At 45.1% G+C, this 19,508-nt stretch overlaps 1 protein-coding gene across 5 annotated transcripts in view; it reads right to left on the bottom strand.

Annotated features, from left to right (window-relative positions):
- The window catches only part of LOC110489384 (tax1-binding protein 1 homolog A), a 55,979-nt gene that overhangs the window by 2,529 nt on the left and 33,942 nt on the right, over positions 1-19,508 (bottom strand). For 4 of the 5 annotated variants that reach the window (XM_036971545.1, XM_036971549.1, XM_036971546.1 and 1 more), the window contains 7 exons: positions 16,252-16,428; positions 14,537-14,609; positions 13,885-14,456; positions 4,061-4,147; positions 1,616-1,802; positions 287-489; positions 17-102 (listed from right to left, as the gene is read on the bottom strand). In XM_036971545.1, the coding sequence (XP_036827440.1) occupies positions 17-102; positions 287-489; positions 1,616-1,802; positions 4,061-4,147; positions 13,885-14,456; positions 14,537-14,609; positions 16,252-16,428 (1,385 nt within the window). Of the gene's footprint in view, positions 1-16; positions 103-286; positions 490-1,615; positions 1,803-2,840; positions 2,932-3,178; positions 3,262-4,060; positions 4,148-13,884; positions 14,457-14,536; positions 14,610-16,251; positions 16,429-19,508 lie in introns of those variants that run through there. The other variant, XM_036971550.1, reaches the window with a different exon arrangement.

The raw sequence follows: 19,508 nt of genomic DNA, 5'->3' as shown, positions 1-19,508 counted from the left end.
GTCGTGTGTGTGTTACCTGGGGTCGAAACAGAAGCTGCCCCTGTTGGCGGTAAGTCTGCTGCTGGTCTGATGATTGCAGGCAGGCTGCTCCCCATCACCGACCTACAGTATAGACACACACACACACACACACCTCACTGACGGCTCTCTCCTCAGTTTAATAGAGCTACAGGATGTGTGATGTCCTCCCAATAAGTGAACAGAACAAGTCAGCCCTATACATTGATCTAACTCAGTTTTGCATTTCCCTCTCTAATGTTTGAGGTGAGGATGTGTGTGAACTCAAATTGCGTGGCTCCTCGGGGGAGTGTTCCAGTCCGTCAGGGGGGCTCAAGCTTCGTGAGGAGGAGGGCTGGATGCAGACCACATCTCTCTCCCAGTCTGCACCTGCACACGGGGTCGGGGAGGTGGCCGGAGGGGCGCATGCACCAGGGGCCTCAGGAGGGGGGCGGAGCATCTGCTCTGGGGACAGGGCGCCGTCTGCCCCGTCTGGACAAAACACAACACAGGAAACGGGAAGTGTGTGAGTGTGTGTGCAGAAGATGGTCTCCATCTCTCCAAGAGAGACAGACAGGGCTGAAATGGAGGAGAGAGAGAGAAGAGAGAGAGACCAAGAGAGACTGGTCTGAAATGGGGTGGCAGGGTAGCCTAATGGTTAGAGCGTTGGACTAGTAACCGAAAGGTTGCAAGTTCAAATCCCCGAGCTGACAAGGTACAAATCTGTCGTTCTGCCCCTGAACAGGTAGTTAAACCCACTGTTCCTAGGCCGTCATTGAAAATAAGAATTTGTTCTTAACTGACTTGTACTGAGAGATCAGACAAAAGTATGTTGACACCCAACATTTCATGGGCATTAATATGGAGTTGGTCCCCCCTTTGCTGCTATAAGACACTCTTCTGAAGGCTTTCCACTAGATGTTGGAACATTGCTTGCAGCCACAAGACCATTACGGGCGATTTACGCATGGCTCGCAGTCGGCGTTCCAATTCATCCCAAAGGTGTTCGATGGGGTCAGGGCTCTGTGCAGGCCAGTTCTTCCACACAGACAAACCATTTCTGTATGGACCTCGTCATCCTGCCACAAAGTTGGAAGCACAGAATCGTCCATAATATTGCATGCTGTTAACTACCAGGGTGCGGCTGCTCGGCCATTCATGAAGCTCCCGACGAACAGCTCTTGTGTTGTTGTTGCTTCCAGCAGTTTGGAACTCGTGTTGCAACCGAGGACAGGTGATTTTTATGCGCCACATGCTTCATCACTTGGCGGCCCTGTTCTGTGAGCCTGTGTGGCCGACCACTGTGTGGCTGAGCCGTTGTTTCTCTTAGATGTTCCACTTCACAATAACAACACTTACAGTTGACCGGGGCAGCTCTAGAAGGGCAGAAAGTTGACGAACTGACTTGTTGGAAAGGGGGCATCCTATGACGGCGCCACATTGAAAGTCACTGAGCTCTTCAGTAAGGCCATTCTACTGCCAGTGTTTGTCTATGGAGATTGCATGGCGGTGTGCTCGATTTTATACACCTGTCAGCAATGGGTGTGGCTGAAATAGCCAAATCCACTAATTTGTCCACATACTTTTTACATGAAGTATACCTGGGTGTGGGTCTTACCTCGAGTGTTGTCGGTGGAGTAGGGGTTCCCGTACTGCAGCTCTGCAGGTCTCTGGGGTACCAGGGGGGGTGGGGAGGGGTCCTGGGGGTAGGGAAGTGGGTAGCGCAGCAACACAGGCTGTTTGACCTCTGACACCTGACCATCAGCCTCCTGCTCCCTCTGTCGGCCCTGACACTGCTGCAGCTCCTGGCATGGGTAGAAGATGGCCAGTGACGACAACTTAAAACAAAACTAATTATTGGAAACGATATAAGCACCGAATAAAACCAAGAAAACCAGGTAATCTTTTCAATCATTTAGGGTTTGTTTGTTTGATTGGTTGATTAAATGTATAGGATAAGTAAAAGCAGTATGCTGCTCCTGCCGGAGACAACATTTACATAAAAAATGATTGAGGATAAAAACACAACGTCTGAAGGCTTATTTCTATTGAGGTCCAGCAACAAAACCAATGTCAAGGGTTGTGGTTTCATCTTGACATTACCCGACTTTAACAGCTAGAGGCCTTAACTGAAACAATAACAAAGGGTCACCTCACCTCTATTTTGGTAAAAAGCTGAGGGATGGGCCTGGAGAAATGTTACCACTCTTAAATGCATAGACAGAGCTATGGATGCAAGGACTGACCATCCATTTCGAAATTATAGTTTTAACAATGTTTTCAGGCTATACAGTGTTTGTTTACATTTACATTGTTAACAAACATTGGAGTAAAACAAGCCTTATGTTGGGTCTTGGTGGGGTTCAACAGTTGAACTAAGCTCATGAGGCATTTAGAAGTTATATTCTTCAAGAATCAATGAGTACATATCATAAATTAAGTCCAGGATGGATGTAGCAACTAAGGATTCCAGCTTTAACCCATTACAGTCTAAGCCCTAAGCTTTCTGGAATTGTTTTAAAGAAGGGCATGACTCATACCAAGGATCATTTTGCTATTTGATTTTATATTTTAATACCCCTTTAAGTATCAACAAAATATATACGAATTTGGCCTTTGCTATTAGCCCATACAAACGCTTTGAATAACAGATTGACTACATGGAACAACAGCTAGCCCCCCCAAAAAAAATCAAAAGAACGTTTATTCTGAGGTGTCTGTCCTATATCTGAGAGATATAACAAAGATCAGGAAACATTAAATATTTTTACTGTATTTAACCCCTTATTTTTGGCACTAAACATTCTCCATATATACAGTACCAGTCAACAGTTTGGACACACCTACTCATCCAAGGTTTTGGGATGAGTTGGACCGCAGAGTGAAGGAAAAGCAGCCAACAAGTGCTCATCATATGTGGGAACTCCTTCAAGACTGTTGGAAAAGCATTCCAGGTGAAGCTGGTTGAGAGAATGCCAAGTGTGCAAAGTCATCAAGGCAAAGGGTGGTTACTTTGAAGAATCTCAAATGGAAAATATATTTTGATTTGTTTAACACTTTTTTGGTTACTACATGATTCCATATGTGTTATTTCATAGTTTTGATGTCTTCACTATTATTGTACAATGTAGAAAATTGTACAAATTATGAAAAACCCTGGAATGAGTAGGTGTGTCCAAACCTGACTGGTACTGTACTTCCATTCATTTTTTTCAACTGGAACCGGGAGACCTTCAGAGGTGTCTTGTGAGACCTGTGGGCATCCTAGAGCAAAACATGTACGTGTTCGTGAGAGTCTCACCTTTCACAGAGGGGTCATATTATTGTGTAGCCCAAACGGTTTGAACGCTACAGACAGAAGATGGCAGATCAGCTGTACCGACTTCAGACGAGTCCCAATACACTTGTGGGGGCCGTAGAGCAAAAGGGAGCATGCCATCGCGAGTCTCATCTTTCCATAGAGGGGTCAAAATAGTTTGTGGCAAACCGTTCAGACAATTTTGCGAAAAGACCAATTTTCTTTCTCCTCTCCTCTCTTTCTTCCTCCCCCCTCTTGATAAACTAGATAGCCCTGCACTAATGAAGTTAACATTTAAACGAGGCTGACCACGGGGTGAAACAAACACAGAGGATGACATTTCCAACATTTAATGGTTAGCGTATCATGGCAGTACTGTATCATTAGTTGGAATCTAGAAATTGGGGAGGAAGCTATATAAATAGTAGTAGGTTGGTAAATTCAGTGCTTTTGGTAGGCTTATTATGGGGTGGCAAGTAGCCTAGTGGTTAGAGCGTTGGGCCAGTAACCGAAAGGCTGCTGGATCGAATCCCCGAACTCACAAGGTAAAAATCTGTCGTTCTGCCCCTGAACAAGGCAGTTGTTCCCCGGTAGGCCGTCATTGTAAATAATAATTTGTTCTTAACTGACTTGCCAAGTTAAATAAAGGTTAAATGTAAAAAAAGATATATTATATAAATATAATATAAACTCTTGCAGGCTGCAGTAGTAGCTCTATGAAAGCACTTAATAAAAACTGTTATAAGTGCTGAATGTTAATAGTACCTCCTTGAGTTGATTCTTCTCTCTGAGGGCCTGAGCCAGACTCTCCTTCAGCTCTGTCACCTCCATGGCCCTCTCTACCATCTGGATCTACACAGAGGAAACATTAGACAAAACACTGTACGCATTTGGCCACAAGGGAAAGAGAACTTACAGATGTAGCCTTTAATAAGTCTTCATGTATATAGCATTCCAGACATAACCTATTCTAGTGCACTGGGGTGAATGTAAATCAAACACATATATATATACAGTGCCTTGCGAAAGTATTCGGCCCCTTGAACTTTGCGACCTTTTGCCACATTTCAGGCTTCAAACATAAAGATATAAAACTGTATTTTTTTGTGAAGAATCAACAACAAGTGGGACACAATCATGAAGTGGAACGACATTTATTGGATATTTCAAACTTTTTTAACAAATCAAAAACTGAAAAATTGGGCGTGCAAAATTATTCAGCCCCCTTAAGTTAATACTTTGTAGCGCCACCTTTTGCTGCGATTACAGCTGTAAGTCACTTGGGGTATGTCTCTATCAGTTTTGCACATCGAGAGACCTAATTTTTTTCCCATTCCTTCTTGCAAAACAGCTCGAGCTCAGTGAGATTGGATGGAGAGCATTTGTGAACAGCAGTTTTCAGTTCTTTCCACAGATTCTCGATTGGATTCAGGTCTGGACTTTGACTTGGCCATTCTAACACCTGGATATGTTTATTTTTGAACCATTCCATTGTAGATTTTGCTTTATGTTTTGGATCAAATCAAATTTATTTATATAGCCCTTCGTACATCAGCTGATATCTCAAAGTGCTGTACAGAAACCCAGCCTAAAACCCCAAACAGCAAGCAATGCAGGTGTAGAAGCACGGTGGCTAGGAAAAACTCCCTAGAAAGGCCAAAACCTAGGAAGAAACCTAGAGAGGAACCAGGCTATGTGGGGTGGCCAGTCCTCTTCTGGCTGTGCCGGGTGGAGATTATAACAGAACATGGCCAAGATGTTCAAATGTTCATAAATGACCAGCATGGTCGAATAATAATAAGGCAGAACAGTTGAAACTGGAGCAGCAGCACAGTCAGGTGGACTGGGGACAGCAAGGAGTCATCATGTCAGGTATTCCTGGGGCATGGTCCTAGGGCTCAGGTCCTCAGAGAGAGAGAAAGAAAGAGAGAATTAGAGAGAGCATATGTGGGATGGCCAGTTCTCTTCTGGCTGTGCCGGGTGGACATTAGAACAGAACATGGCCAAGATGTTCAAATGTTCATAAATGACCAGCATGGTCGAATAATAATAAGGCAGAACAGTTGAAACTGGAGCAGCAGCACGGCCAGGTGGACTGGGGACAGCAAGGAGTCATCATGTCAGGTAGTCCTGGGGCATGGTCCTTGGGCTCAGGTCCTCCGAGAGAGAGAAAGAGAGAAGGAGAGAATTAGAGAACGCACACTTAGATTCACACAGGACACCGAATAGGACAGGAGAAGTACTCCAGATATAACAAACTGACCCTAGCCCCCCGACACATAAACTACTGCAGCATAAATACTGGAGGCTGAGACAGGATGGGTCAGGACACATCATTGTCTTGTTGGAAGACAAATCTCCGTCCCAGTCTCAGGTCTTTTGCAGACTTCATCAGGTTCTTCCAGAATGGTCCTGTATTTGGCTCCATCCATCTTCCCATCAATTTTAACCATCGTCCCTGTCCCTGCTGAAGAAAAGCTGGCCCAAACCATGATGTTGCCACCACCATGTTTGACAGTGGGGATGGTGTGTTGCTTTTACGCCAAACATAACGTTTTGCATTGTTGCCAAAAAGTTCAATTTTGGTTTCATCTGACCAGAGCACCTTCTTCCACATGTTTGGTGTGTCTCCCAGGTGGCTTGTGGCAAACTTTAACCGACACCTTTTATGGATATCTTTAAGAAATGTCTTTCTTCTTGCCACTCTTCCATAAAGGCCAGATTTGTGCAATATACGACTGATTGTTGTCCTATGGACAGAGTCTCCCACCTCAGCTGTAGATCTCTGCAGTTCATCCAGAGTGATCATGGGCCTCTTGGCTGCATCTCTGATCAGTCTTCTCCTTGTATGAGCTGAAAGTTTAGAGGGACAGACAGGTCTTGGTAGATTTGCAGTGGTCTGATACTCCTTCCATTTCAATATTATCGCTTGCACAGTGCTCCTTGGGATGTTTAAAGCTTGGGAAATCTTTTTGTATCCAAATCCGGCTTTAAACTTCTTCACAGCAGTATCTCGGACCTGCCTGGTGTGTTCCTTGTTCTTCATGATGCTCTCTGCGCTTTTAACGGACCTCTGAGACTATCACAGTGCAGGTGCATTTATACGGAGACTTGATTACACACAGGTGGATTGTATTTATCATCATTAGTCATTTAGGTCAACATTGGATCATTCAGAGATCCTCACTGAACTTCTGGAGACAGTTTGCTGCACTGAAAGTAAAGGGGCTGAATAATTTTGCACGCCCAATTTTTCAGTTTTTGATTTGTTAAAAAAGTTTGAAATATCCAATAAATGTCGTTCCACTTCATGATTGTGTCCCACTTGTTGTTGATTCTTCACAAAAAAATACAGTTTTATATCTTTATGTTTGAAGCCTGAAATGTGGCAAAAAGTCGCAAAGTTCAAGGGGGTCGAATACTTTCGCAAGGCACTGTATTTTTATCTCAGAAAGTACTCACACCCCTTGACTTTGTTTTACATTTTGTTGTGTTACAAAGTGGGATTAAAATTGATGTCTTTTTTTTTGTCAATAAGCTACACAGAATACTCTAATGTAAAAGTAGAAGAACAATTCTAACATTTTGTCAAATGTATGAAATATAAAACACATATATCTTCATTAAGTATTCAACCCCCTGAGTCAATACATGTTAGAATCACCTTTGACAGTGATTAAAGCTGTGAGTCTTTCTGGGTAAGTCTCTAAGAGCTTTCCACACCTGGATTGTGCAACATTTGCACATTTTTTTTTTTTTAAACCTTCAAGCTCTGTCAAGTTGGTTGTTGATCATTTCTAAACGGCCATTTTCCACAGATGTTCAAGACAATTTAAGTCAAAACTGTAACTAGGCCACTCAGGAACATTCAATGTCATCTTGGTAAGCAACTCCAGTTGTATATTTGGCCTTGTGCTTTAGGTTATTGTCCAGCTGAAAGGTGAATTTATCTCCCAGCGTCTTATCTTCTAGGATTTTGCTTTAATGCCTTATCGCAAACAGGATGCATGTTTTGGAACATTTGTATTCTGTAGTGTCTTCCTGTTTTTCATCTGTCTTATAGGTCAGCCATTAAACTAACTGTTTTAATGTCACCATTGGCCTCATGGTGAAATCCCTGAGCGGTTTCCTTCCTCTCCGGTCAACTGTTAAGGAGGACACCCGTATCTTTCTAGTGACTGAGTGTATTGATACATCATCCAAAGTGTAATTAATAACAGTTTTGGTGCCCTTCTTTTGAGGCATCGGAAAACCTCCCTGGTCTTTGTGGTTGAATCTGTGTTTGAAATTCACTGCTCGACCGAGGGACCTTCTAGATAATTGTATTTGTAGGGTAAGGATAAGGTAGTCCATGCAACTTACTATGTGACTTGTTAAGCACATGTTTACTCCTGAACTTATTTAGGCTTGCCATAACAAAGGGGTTGAATACTTATTGCATCAAGACATTTAAGCTTTCCATTTTTAATGAATTTGTAAATTATGGGATATTGTGTGTAGGCCAGTGACACAAAATCTAAATTTCATCCATCTGTGGGGATGTTTTTCAGCGGCAGGGACTGGGAGACTAGTCAGGATCAAGGGAAAGATGAACAGAGCTAAGTACAGAAAGATGCTTGATGAAAACCTGCTCAGGACCTCAGACTGGGGTGAAGGTTCACCTTCCAACAGGCCATCGACCCTAAACACACAGCCAAGACAATGCAGGAGTGGCTTCGGGGCAAGTCTTTGAATGTCCTTGAGTGGCTCAGTCAGAGCCCGGACTTGAACCCGATCAAATCACGCGTCGCTATCACTCCAGAGACTGAGGCAGCTCTAGCAATTCTGTGCTTCCAAATTTGTGGCAACAGTTTGGGGAAGGCCCTTTCCTGTTTCAGCATGACAATTCCCTGTGCACAAAGCGAGGTCCATACAGAAATGGTTTGTAGAGATCGGTGTGGAAGAACTTGACTGGCGTGCACAGAGCCCAGACCAAATACACCATCGAACACCTTTGGGATGAATTGGAATGTTGACTGCGAGCCGGGCCTCACTAATGCTCTGCAAGTCCCTGCAGCAATGTTCCATCATCTAGTGAAAAGCCTTCCCAGAAGAGAGAGAGAGAGAGAGAGAGAGTGTGAGTGAGTGAGTGGGTGGGTGTGTGGGTAGGTGAGTGGGTGGGTGGGTGGGTAGGTGGGTAGGTAGGTAGGTCGGTCGGTCTCCAGATCTCAACCCCATAGAAAATATTTGGAGGGAGTTGAAAGTCCGTGTTGTCCAGCAACAGCCCCAAAACATCACTGCTATAGAGGAGATCTGCATGGAGGAATGGGCCAAAATACCAGCAACAGTGTGTGAAAACCTTGTGAGGACTTACAGAAAAAGTTTGACCTCTGTCATTGCCAACAAAGGGTATATAACAAAGTATTGAGATAAACTTTTGTTATTGACCAAATATTTATTTTCCACCATAATTTGCAAATAAATTCATTAAAAATCCTACAATGTGATTTTCTTGATTTTTTTTTCTCATTTTGTGAAAATTACAGGCCTCTCTCATCTTTTTAAGTGGGAGAACTTGCACAATTGGTGGCTGACTAAATACTTTTTGCCCCACTGTATTTCATCTCTCACTGGACGATTAGGGTTACTAACTGTGTCTGTGTATTTATCTCTCTACAGACCATTAGGGTTACTAACTGTGTATTTATCTCTCTCTGGACCATTAGGGTTACTAACTGTGTCTGTGTATTTATCTCTCTACAGACCATTAAGGTTACTAACTGTGTATTTATCTCTCTCTGGACCATTAGGGTTACTAACTGTGTATTTATCTCTCTCTGGACAATTAGGGTTATTAACTGTGTATTTATCTCTCTCTGGACCATTAGGGTTACTAACTGTGTCTGTGTATTTATCTCTCTCCAGACCATTAGGGTTACTAACTGTGTATTTATCTCTCTCCAGACCATTAGGGTTACTAACTGTGTCTGTGTATTTATCTCTCTCCAGACCATTAGGGTTACTAACTGTGTATTTATCTCTCTCCAGACCATTAGGGTTACTAACTGTGTATTTATCTCTCTGCAGACCATTAGGGTTACTAACTGTGTATTTATCTCTCTCCAGACCATTAGAGTTACTAACTGTGTATTTATCTCTCTCCAGACCATCAGGGTTACTAACTGTGTCTGTGTATTTCTCTCTCTCCAGACCATTAGGGTTACGAACTGTGTATTTATCTCTTTCCAGACCATTAGGGTTACTAACTGTGTCTGTGTATTTATCTCTCTCCGGACCATTAGGGTTACTAACTGTGTATGTGTATTTATCTCTCTCCAGACCATTAGGGTTACTAACTGTGTATTTATCTCTCTCCAGACCATCAGGGTTACTAACTGTGTCTGTGTATTTCTCTCTCTCCAGACCATTAGGGTTACTAACTGTGTCTGTGTATTTATCTCTCTACAGACCATTAGGGTTACTGTGTATTTATCTCTCTCCAGACCATTAGGGTTACTAACTGTGTGTTTATCTCTCTCCAGACCATTAGGGTTACTAACTGTGTATTTATCTCTCTCCAGACCATTAGGGTTACTAACTGTGTATTTATCTCTCTCCAGACCATTAGGGTTACTAACTGTGTATTTATCTCTCTCCAGACCATTAGGGTCACTAACTGTGTCTGTGTATTTATCTCTCTCCGGACCATTAGGGTTACTAACTGTGTCTGTGTATTTCTCCAGACCATTAGGGTTACTAACTGTGTATTTATCTCTCTCCAGACCATTAGGGTTCCTAACTGTGTATTTTTTTCTCTCCAGACCATTAGGGTTACTAACTGTGTATTTATCTCTCTCTGGACCATTAGGGTTACTAACTATGTATTTATCTCTCTCCAGACCATTAGGGTTACTAACTGTGTCTGTGTATTTATCTCTCTCCAGACCATTAGGGTTACTAACTGTGTCTGTGTATTTATCTCTCTCCAGACCATTAGGGTTACTAACTGTGTATTTATCTCTCTCCAGACCATTAGGGTTACTAACTGTGTCTGTGTATTTATCTCTCTCCAGACCATTAGGGTTACTAACTGTGTATTTATCTCTCTCTGGACCATTAGGGTTACTAACTGTGTCTGTGTATTTATCTCTCTCCAGACCATTAGGGTTACTAACTGTGTATTAATCTCTCTCTGGACCATTAGGGTTACTAACTGTGTCTGTGTATTTAGCTCTCTCCAGACCATTAGGGTTACTAACTGTGTCTGTGTATTTATCTCTCTCCGGACCATTAGGGTTACTAACTGTGTCTGTGTATTTATCTCTCTCCAGACCATTAGGGTTACTAACTGTGTCTGTGTATTTATCTCTCTCCAGACCATTAGGGTTACTAACTGTGTATTTATCTCTCTCCAGACCATTAGGGTTACTAACTGTGTCTGTGTATTTATCTCTCTCCAGACCATTAGGGTTACTAACTGTGTATTTATCTCTCTCCAGACCATTAGGGTTACTAACTGTGTCTGTGTATTTATCTCTCTCCAGACCATTAGGGTTACTAACTGTGTATTAATCTCTCTCCAGACCATCAGGGTTACTAACTGTGTCTGTGTATTTCTCTCTCTCCAGACCATTAGGGTTACTAACTGTGTCTGTGTATTTATCTCTCTACAGACCATTAGGGTTACTGTGTATTTATCTCTCTCCAGACCATTAGGGTTACTAACTGTGTGTTTATCTCTCTCCAGACCATTAGGGTTACTAACTGTGTATTTATCTCTCTCCAGACCATTAGGGTTACTAACTGTGTATTTATCTCTCTCCAGACCATTAGGGTTACTAACTGTGTATTTATCTCTCTCCAGACCATTAGGGTCACTAACTGTGTCTGTGTATTTATCTCTCTCCGGACCATTAGGGTTACTAACTGTGTCTGTGTATTTCTCCAGACCATTAGGGTTACTAACTGTGTATTTATCTCTCTCCAGACCATTAGGGTTCCTAACTGTTTTTTTTTTTTTCTCTCCAGACCATTAGGGTTACTAACTGTGTATTTATCTCTCTCTGGACCATTAGGGTTACTAACTGTGTATTTATCTCTCTCCAGACCATTAGGGTTACTAACTGTGTCTGTGTATTTATCTCTCTCCAGACCATTAGGGTTACTAACTGTGTCTGTGTATTTATCTCTCTCCAGACCATTAGGGTTACTAACTGTGTATTTATCTCTCTCCAGACCATTAGGGTTACTAACTGTGTCTGTGTATTTATCTCTCTCCAGACCATTAGGGTTACTAACTGTGTATTTATCTCTCTCTGGACCATTAGGGTTACTAACTGTGTCTGTGTATTTATCTCTCTCCAGACCATTAGGGTTACTAACTGTGTATTAATCTCTCTCTGGACCATTAGGGTTACTAACTGTGTCTGTGTATTTAGCTCTCTCCAGACCATTAGGGTTACTAACTGTGTCTGTGTATTTATCTCTCTCCGGACCATTAGGGTTACTAACTGTGTCTGTGTATTTATCTCTCTCCAGACCATTAGGGTTACTAACTGTGTCTGTGTATTTATCTCTCTCCAGACCATTAGGGTTACTAACTGTGTATTTATCTCTCTCCAGACCATTAGGGTTACTAACTGTGTCTGTGTATTTATCTCTCTCCAGACCATTAGGGTTACTAACTGTGTATTTATCTCTCTCCAGATCATTAGGGTTACTAACTGTGTCTGTGTATTTCTCTCTCTCCAGACCATTAGGGTTACTAACTGTGTCTGTGTATTTATCTCTCTACAGACCATTAGGGTTACTGTGTATTTATCTCTCTCCAGACCATTAGGGTTACTAACTGTGTGTTTATCTCTCTCCAGACCATTAGGGTTACTAACTGTGTATTTATCTCTCTCCAGACCATTAGGGTTACTAACTGTGTATTTATCTCTCTCCAGACCATTAGGGTTACTAACTGTGTATTTATCTCTCTCCAGACCATTAGGGTCACTAACTGTGTCTGTGTATTTATCTCTCTCCGGACCATTAGGGTTACTAACTGTGTCTGTGTATTTCTCCAGACCATTAGGGTTACTAACTGTGTATTTATCTCTCTCCAGACCATTAGGGTTCCTAACTGTGTATTTTTTTCTCTCCAGACCATTAGGGTTACTAACTGTGTATTTATCTCTCTCTGGACCATTAGGGTTACTAACTGTGTATTTATCTCTCTCCAGACCATTAGGGTTACTAACTGTGTCTGTGTATTTATCTCTCTCCAGACCATTAGGGTTACTAACTGTGTATTTATCTCTCTCCAGACCATTAGGGTTACTAACTGTGTCTGTGTATTTATCTCTCTCCAGACCATTAGGGTTACTAACTGTGTATTTATCTCTCTCTGGACCATTAGGGTTACTAACTGTGTCTGTGTATTTATCTCTCTCCAGACCATTAGGGTTACTAACTGTGTATTAATCTCTCTCTGGACCATTAGGGTTACTAACTGTGTCTGTGTATTTAGCTCTCTCCAGACCATTAGGGTTACTAACTGTGTCTGTGTATTTATCTCTCTCCGGACCATTAGGGTTACTAACTGTGTCTGTGTATTTATCTCTCTCCAGACCATTAGGGTTACTAACTGTGTCTGTGTATTTATCTCTCTCCAGACCATTAGGGTTACTAACTGTGTATTTATCTCTCTCCAGACCATTAGGGTTACTAACTGTGTCTGTGTATTTATCTCTCTCCAGACCATTAGGGTTACTAACTGTGTATTTATCTCTCTCCAGACCATTAGGGTTACTAACTGTGTCTGTGTATTTATCTCTCTCCAGACCATTAGGGTTACTAACTGTGTATTTATCTCTCTCCAGACCATTAGGGTTACTAACTGTGTCTGTGTATTTATCTCTCTCCAGACCATTAGGGTTACTAACTGTGTATTAATCTCTCTCCAGACCATTAGGGTTACTAACTGTGTATTTATCTCTCTCCAGACCATTAGGGTTACTAACTGTGTCTGTGTATTTATCTCTCTCCAGACCATTAGGGTTACTAACTGTGTCTGTGTATTTATCTCTCTACAGACCATTAGGGTTTCTGTGTATTTATCTCTCTACAGACCATTAGGGTTACTAACTGTGTATTTATCTCTCTCCGGACCATTAGGGTTACTAACTGTGTATTTATCTCTCTCCGGACCATTAGGCTTACTATCTGTGTCTGTGTATTTATCTCTATCCGGAGACACTATCAAAGGAAAGAGCCTACTATTTACTGCACAGATGAGCATACACTCACAGAACTCAAACACACACACACACACACACACACACACGCCTAACTGACTCTGAGAGAAGTACACACTTACTCATGAGAAACACACACTTGCTTGTGCACAGACACACACAGACACACACTGAGCCAGTCCAGAGGAATATGGGGACCAGAGGAGGAAGAATATAGACTGAGATGACCTCACAGGGCTGACATAGACATAACCTTATCAGCCTGGCAGAGAGACTGGGTGTGTTTGTGTGTACAACTATTTTTCTTAAATGTGAGCATGACCGTGTGTGTGTGTGAGAATAGTGTGTGTGTATGCGTTGATGACTTACCCTGAATCGCTCCTCCTCATTGGCCAGTCTCTGCTTAAGCGTCTCGTTGATAGCACACTGCTCCGCCCACTTCTCCTCCATCCTCGCCAGCTCCTCCTCCACCGAACGAGTCTGTTCTTTCTCTACCTCCTCCGCACTCTTCCCCTCATCCTCCACACTCCTCTCATCCAACTCTTCAGCACTCTTCCTCTCATTCTCCACATCCACCCAACTCTCCATCTTCATGCTCTCCTCTCCTCCACTCCTGTCCTCCTTCCTCTCCTCTCCTTCACTCCTGTCCTCCTTCCTCTCCTCTCCTTCACTCATGTCCTCCTTCCTCTCCTCTTCCACACTCCCATCTTCTTTCCCTTCCTCCTCTCCACTCACTTCTCTTTCCATCTCTTCCCTATTCCGCCCCTTCCACTCTTTCTCCCCAGCTCTCATGGTCTCCATGCCGGAGAATGTGTTGGTGTGTGTGTTGGTCTGTGCGTCGGTCTGTGCGTAGGTATGTGTGTGTTCCCTGTTTTTATCACGCCGGTTAGGGACTACCGGCCTCTCACTGTCTCCTCTCAGCACAGTTGCAGATAGATTGCCTGTAAACATATACACGTTAGAGGATTTAGTATGAAAGAGATAAGAGAGTGAGTGTGTGTGTGTGTGTGTGTGTGTGTACCTGCTGTAGGTGACTCTGGACTGGGTGTCAGTGGCTCCTGTGTCGTCTCAGTGGCAGCGTTTCTCTTGGCCTCCTACAAACATGAGGAAACAAGTTGAATCAATCTGTGGACATCAGACTCAACTAGGCTGCACCCTATTCCTCACCGTTTGGTCAGCTGCACCCTATTCCTCACCGTTTGGTCAGCTGCACCCTATTCCTCACCATTTGGTCAGCTACACCCTATTCCTCACCGTTTGGTCAGCTGCACCCTATTCCTCACCATTTGGTCAGCTGCACCCTATTCCTCACCATTTGGTCAGCTGCACCCTATTCCTCACCGTTTGGTCAGCTGCACCCTATTCCTCACCATTTGGTCAGCTGCACCCTATTCCTCACCATTTGGTCAGCTACACCCTATTCCTCACCGTTTGGTCAGCTGCACCCTATTCCTCACCATTTGGTCAGCTGCACCCTATTCCTCACCATTTGGTCAGCTGCACCCTATTCCTCACCGTTTGGTCAGCTGCACCCTATTCCTCACCATTTGGTCAGCTGCACCCTATTCCTCACCATTTGGTCAGCTGCACCCTATTCCTCACCATTTGGTCAGCTGCACCCTATTCCTCACCATTTGGTCAGCTGCACCCTATTCCTCACCATTTGGTCAGCTGCACCCTATTCCTCACCATTTGGTCAGCTGCACCCTATTCCTCACCGTTTGGTCAGCTGCACCCTATTCCTCACCGTTTGGTCAGCTGCGTGATTAACTTCTGTGTTCATAGGTGTTCAAAATGGAGAGGTCCGCCAAAACCGAAGTCTCCACCAAACAGGCCCATCTGGACTACTGCGCCTCTCTGTGTTCAACCTTCTCATGTCACCCCGCTCCTCCGTGTCACCCCGCTCCTCCGTGTCACCCCGCTCCTCCGTGTCACCCCGCTCCTCCGTGTCACCCCGCTCCTCCGTGTCACCCCGCTCCTCCGTATCACCCCGCTCCTCCGTGTCACCCCGCTCCTCCGTGTCACCCCGCTCCTCCGTGTCACCCCGCTCCTCCGTGTCACCCCGCTCCTCCGTGTCACCCCGCTCCTCCGTGTCACCCCGCTCCTCCGTGTCACCCCGCTCCTCCATGTCACCTCGCTCCTCCGCACACTCCACTGGCTTCCAGTTGAAGCTCACATCCACTACAAGACTATGGTGCTTACCTACAGAGCAGCAAGAGGAACTGAACCCCCCTTCCTTCAGGCTCTGCTCAAACCCTACGCCCCAACCCGAGCACTCCGTTCTGTCACCTCTGGTCTCTTGGTCTCCAACCAGTCCAAGCTCTTCTCTGTCCTGGCACCCCAATGGTGGAATCAGCTTTCCCCTGAAACTAGGACAGCAGATCCCTGCCCATCTTCTGAAAACATCTGAAACTCTACCTCTTCAAAGAGTACCTTAAATAATCCCACAGCACTACCTCCTCCCCACCTCGAGAAAATAAAAGCCTTTTGTGAACGAACACTCCCATTTGACTTTCCCCCTCACTAGCTCTGACTTTATTGAGGGAAAATGTACGTACTATGACTGGGATATGTGGTTGTCCTATCTAGTTATCTGAATATAAATGCACTAACTGTAAGTCGCTCTGGATAAGAGCATCTGCTAAATTACTCAAATGTAAAAAAAATCTAATATACCACAAGATGGCGCTGTGACGATGTGGTGTAGTACAGTATTTTAGACAGACAGACACTCACCCCCTGGGCCTCGCTGATCTTGGCCACCTGCCTGCGGAGTCGCTGACACTCCCTGTACTTCTCCTTGTAGTGCTCAGCGGCCATGTGGAGACGCAGCTTCAGCTCCTCCACTTCTCTCTGTAGCTCAGCCTCCGCCTCAGACACCACACACCCCCCCTCACTGGAGGTCCCCACACCCTGGGGGAGGGAGAATTAGGGGGGAGGGGGGAGCAGACAGAGGGAGGTGGGGGAGGGAGAGTTAGGGGGGGGTAGAGGGGGAGGGTGGAGCAGACAGAGGGAGGTGGGAGAGGGAGAGTTAGGGGGGTAGAGGGGAGGGGGAGCAGACAGAGGGAGGTGGGGGAGGGAGAGGCAGGGGGGGTAGAGGGGGAGGGTGGAGCAGACAGAGGGAGGTGGGAGAGGGAGAGTTAGGGGGGTAGAGGTGAGGGGGAGCAGACAGAGGGAGGTGGGGGAGGGAGAGGCAGGGGGGGTAGAGGGGGAGGGTGGAGCAGACAGAGGGAGGTCGGGGAGGGAGAGGCAGGGGGGGTAGAGGGGGAGGGTGGAGTAGACAGAGGGAGGCAGGGGGGGTAGAGGGGGAGGGGGGAGCAGACAGAGGGAGGTGGGAGAGGGAGAGTTAGGGGGGTAGAGGGGGAGGGTGGAGCAGACAGCGGGAGGTGGGAGAGGGAGAGTTAGGGGGGGTAGAGGGGGAGGGTGGAGCAGACAGAGGGAGGTCGGGAGGGAGAGTTAGGGGGGAGGGGAAGCAGACAGAGGGAGGTGGGGGAGGGAGAGTTAGGGGAGGTAGAGGGGGAGGGTGGAGCAGACAGAGGGAGGTGGGGGGGAGAGTTAGGGGAGGTAGAGGGGGAGGGTGGAGCAGACAGAGGGAGGTGGGGGAGGGAGAGTAAGGGGGGGTAGAGGGGGAGGGTGGAGCACACAGAGGGAGGTGGGGGAGGGAGAGTTAGGAGGGTAGAGGGGGAGGATGGAGCAGACAGAGGGAGGTGGGGGAGGGAGAGTTAGGGGGGGTAGAGGGGAGGGGGAGCAGACAGAGGGTGGTGGGGGAGGGAGAGTTGGGGGTAGAGGGGGAGGGGTTGGGGGAGTAGTTCAGCACAAAGTGATAATTCAGTGTTGATATTCAGTTACTAAACTTGTCTCTAGCACATAGCAGTTGTACATGAATCTTGTATTTCTATTTTACAAAACTGAGAAAGATAAATCCATGAGAGGAATCATCCAAAGTTCAAGCCTGAAGCAACTTCCTGGTTCAACTGTATGAATGTGTCTGTGGATATCTATGGTCAGAAATGACCGAATACAAACAGGGTAGTTATTCCCTCCGTAAGGCAATCAAACAACAAAGTGTCAGTATAGAGACAATTCAACGGCTCAGACACAAGACGTATGTGGCAGGGTCTACAGAAAATCACGGATTACAAAAAGAAAACCAGCCCCGTTGCGGACGTCGACGTCTTGCTCCTAGACAAATTAAACAACTTCTTTACGCGCTTTGAGGATAATATAGTGGCACCGACACGGCCCGCTACCAAGGACTGTGGGCTCTCCTTCTCCGTAGCCGATGTGAGTAAGACATTTAAGCGTGTTAACCCTCACAAGGCTGCCGGCCCAGACGACATCCCTAGCCACGTCCTCAGAGCATGAGCAGACCATCTGGCTGGTGTGTTTACAGACATATTTAATCTCTCAAAAACGGCTGTTCCCACATGCTTCAAGAGAGCCACCATTGTTCCTGTTCCTAAGAAAGCTAAGGTAACTGAACGAAATTACTACCGCCCTGTAGCACTCACTTCTGTCATCATTAAGTGTTTTGAGAGACTATTCAAGGATCATATCACCTCGACCCTACCTGACACCCTAGACCCACTTCAGTTTGTTTACCAGCCAATAGGTCCACAGACGATGCAATCGCCATCACACTGCATACTGCCCTATCCCATCTGGACAAGAGGCTACGCACGCATCCAACTCAATCATCAAGTTTGCGGATGACACTACAGTGGTAGGCTTGATTACCAACAACGACGAGACGGCCTACAGGGAGGAGGTGAAGGTCCTCGGAGTGTGGTGTCAGGAAAGTAACCTCTTACTCAATGTCAGCGAAACAAAAGAGATGATCGTGGACTTCAGGAAACAGCAAAGGGAGCACATCGATGAGACAGCAGTGGAAAAAGCTCCTCGGTGTTCATATCACCCACACACTGAAACGGTCTACGCAAACAGACAGTGTGGTGAAGAAGGCGCAACAGTGCATCTTCAACCGCAGGAGGCTGAAAAAATCCTCACTAACTTTTACAGATGCACAATTGAGAGCATCCTGTCAGGCTGTATCACCGCCTGGTACGGCAACTGCTCCGCCCACAACCGCAAGGCTCTCTAGAGGGTGGTGCGGTCTGCACAACACATCACCGGGGGCAAACTACCTGCCCTCCAGGACACCTACACCACCCGATGTCACAGCAAGGCCATAAAGATCATCAAGGACAACAACCGCCCAAGCCACTGCCTGTTCACCCCGCTATCATCCAGAAGGCGAGGTCAGCACAGGTGCATGAAAGCAGGGACCGAGAGACTGAAGAACAGCTTCCATCTCAATGCCATCAGACTGTTAAACAGCCACCACTAACAAAGTGAGGCAGCTGCCAACATACAGACTTGATATCATTGGCCACTTAATAAATGGAACACTAGTCACTTTAATAATGCCACTTTAATAATGTTTACATATTTCACATTACTCATCTCATATATCATGTATACTGTATCCCTCATTATATATTCTTTACTTTGTATTGCATCTCAGCCGCTCTGTCACTGCTCATCCATATATTTTATACTTATATATTCTCATCTCATTCCTTTACTAGATTGTGTGTATTAGGTTTTGTTGTGGAATTGTTATATATTACCTGTTAGATACTACTGCACTGTGGAATTGTTAGATATTACCTGTTAGATACTGCTGCACTGTGGAATTGTTATATATTACCTGTTAGATACTGCTGCACTGTGGAATTGTTATATATTACCTGTTAGATACTGCTGCACTGTGGAATTGTTAGATATTACCTGTTAGATACTGCTGCACTGTGGAATTGTTATATATTACCTGTTAGATACTGCTGCACTGTGGAATTGTTATATATTACCTGTTAGATACTACTGCACTGTGGAATTGTTAGATATTACCTGTTAGATACTGCTGCACTGTGGAATTGTTAGATATTACCTGTTAGATACTGCTGCACTGTGGAATTGTTAGATATTACCTG

Source organism: Oncorhynchus mykiss, chromosome 32 (genome assembly GCF_013265735.2).
Source record: "Oncorhynchus mykiss isolate Arlee chromosome 32, USDA_OmykA_1.1, whole genome shotgun sequence".
NCBI lineage: Eukaryota > Metazoa > Chordata > Actinopteri > Salmoniformes > Salmonidae > Oncorhynchus > Oncorhynchus mykiss.
The sequence above is the reverse complement of the archived record's forward strand: the minus strand, read 5'-3'. Positions and strand labels throughout refer to the sequence as shown.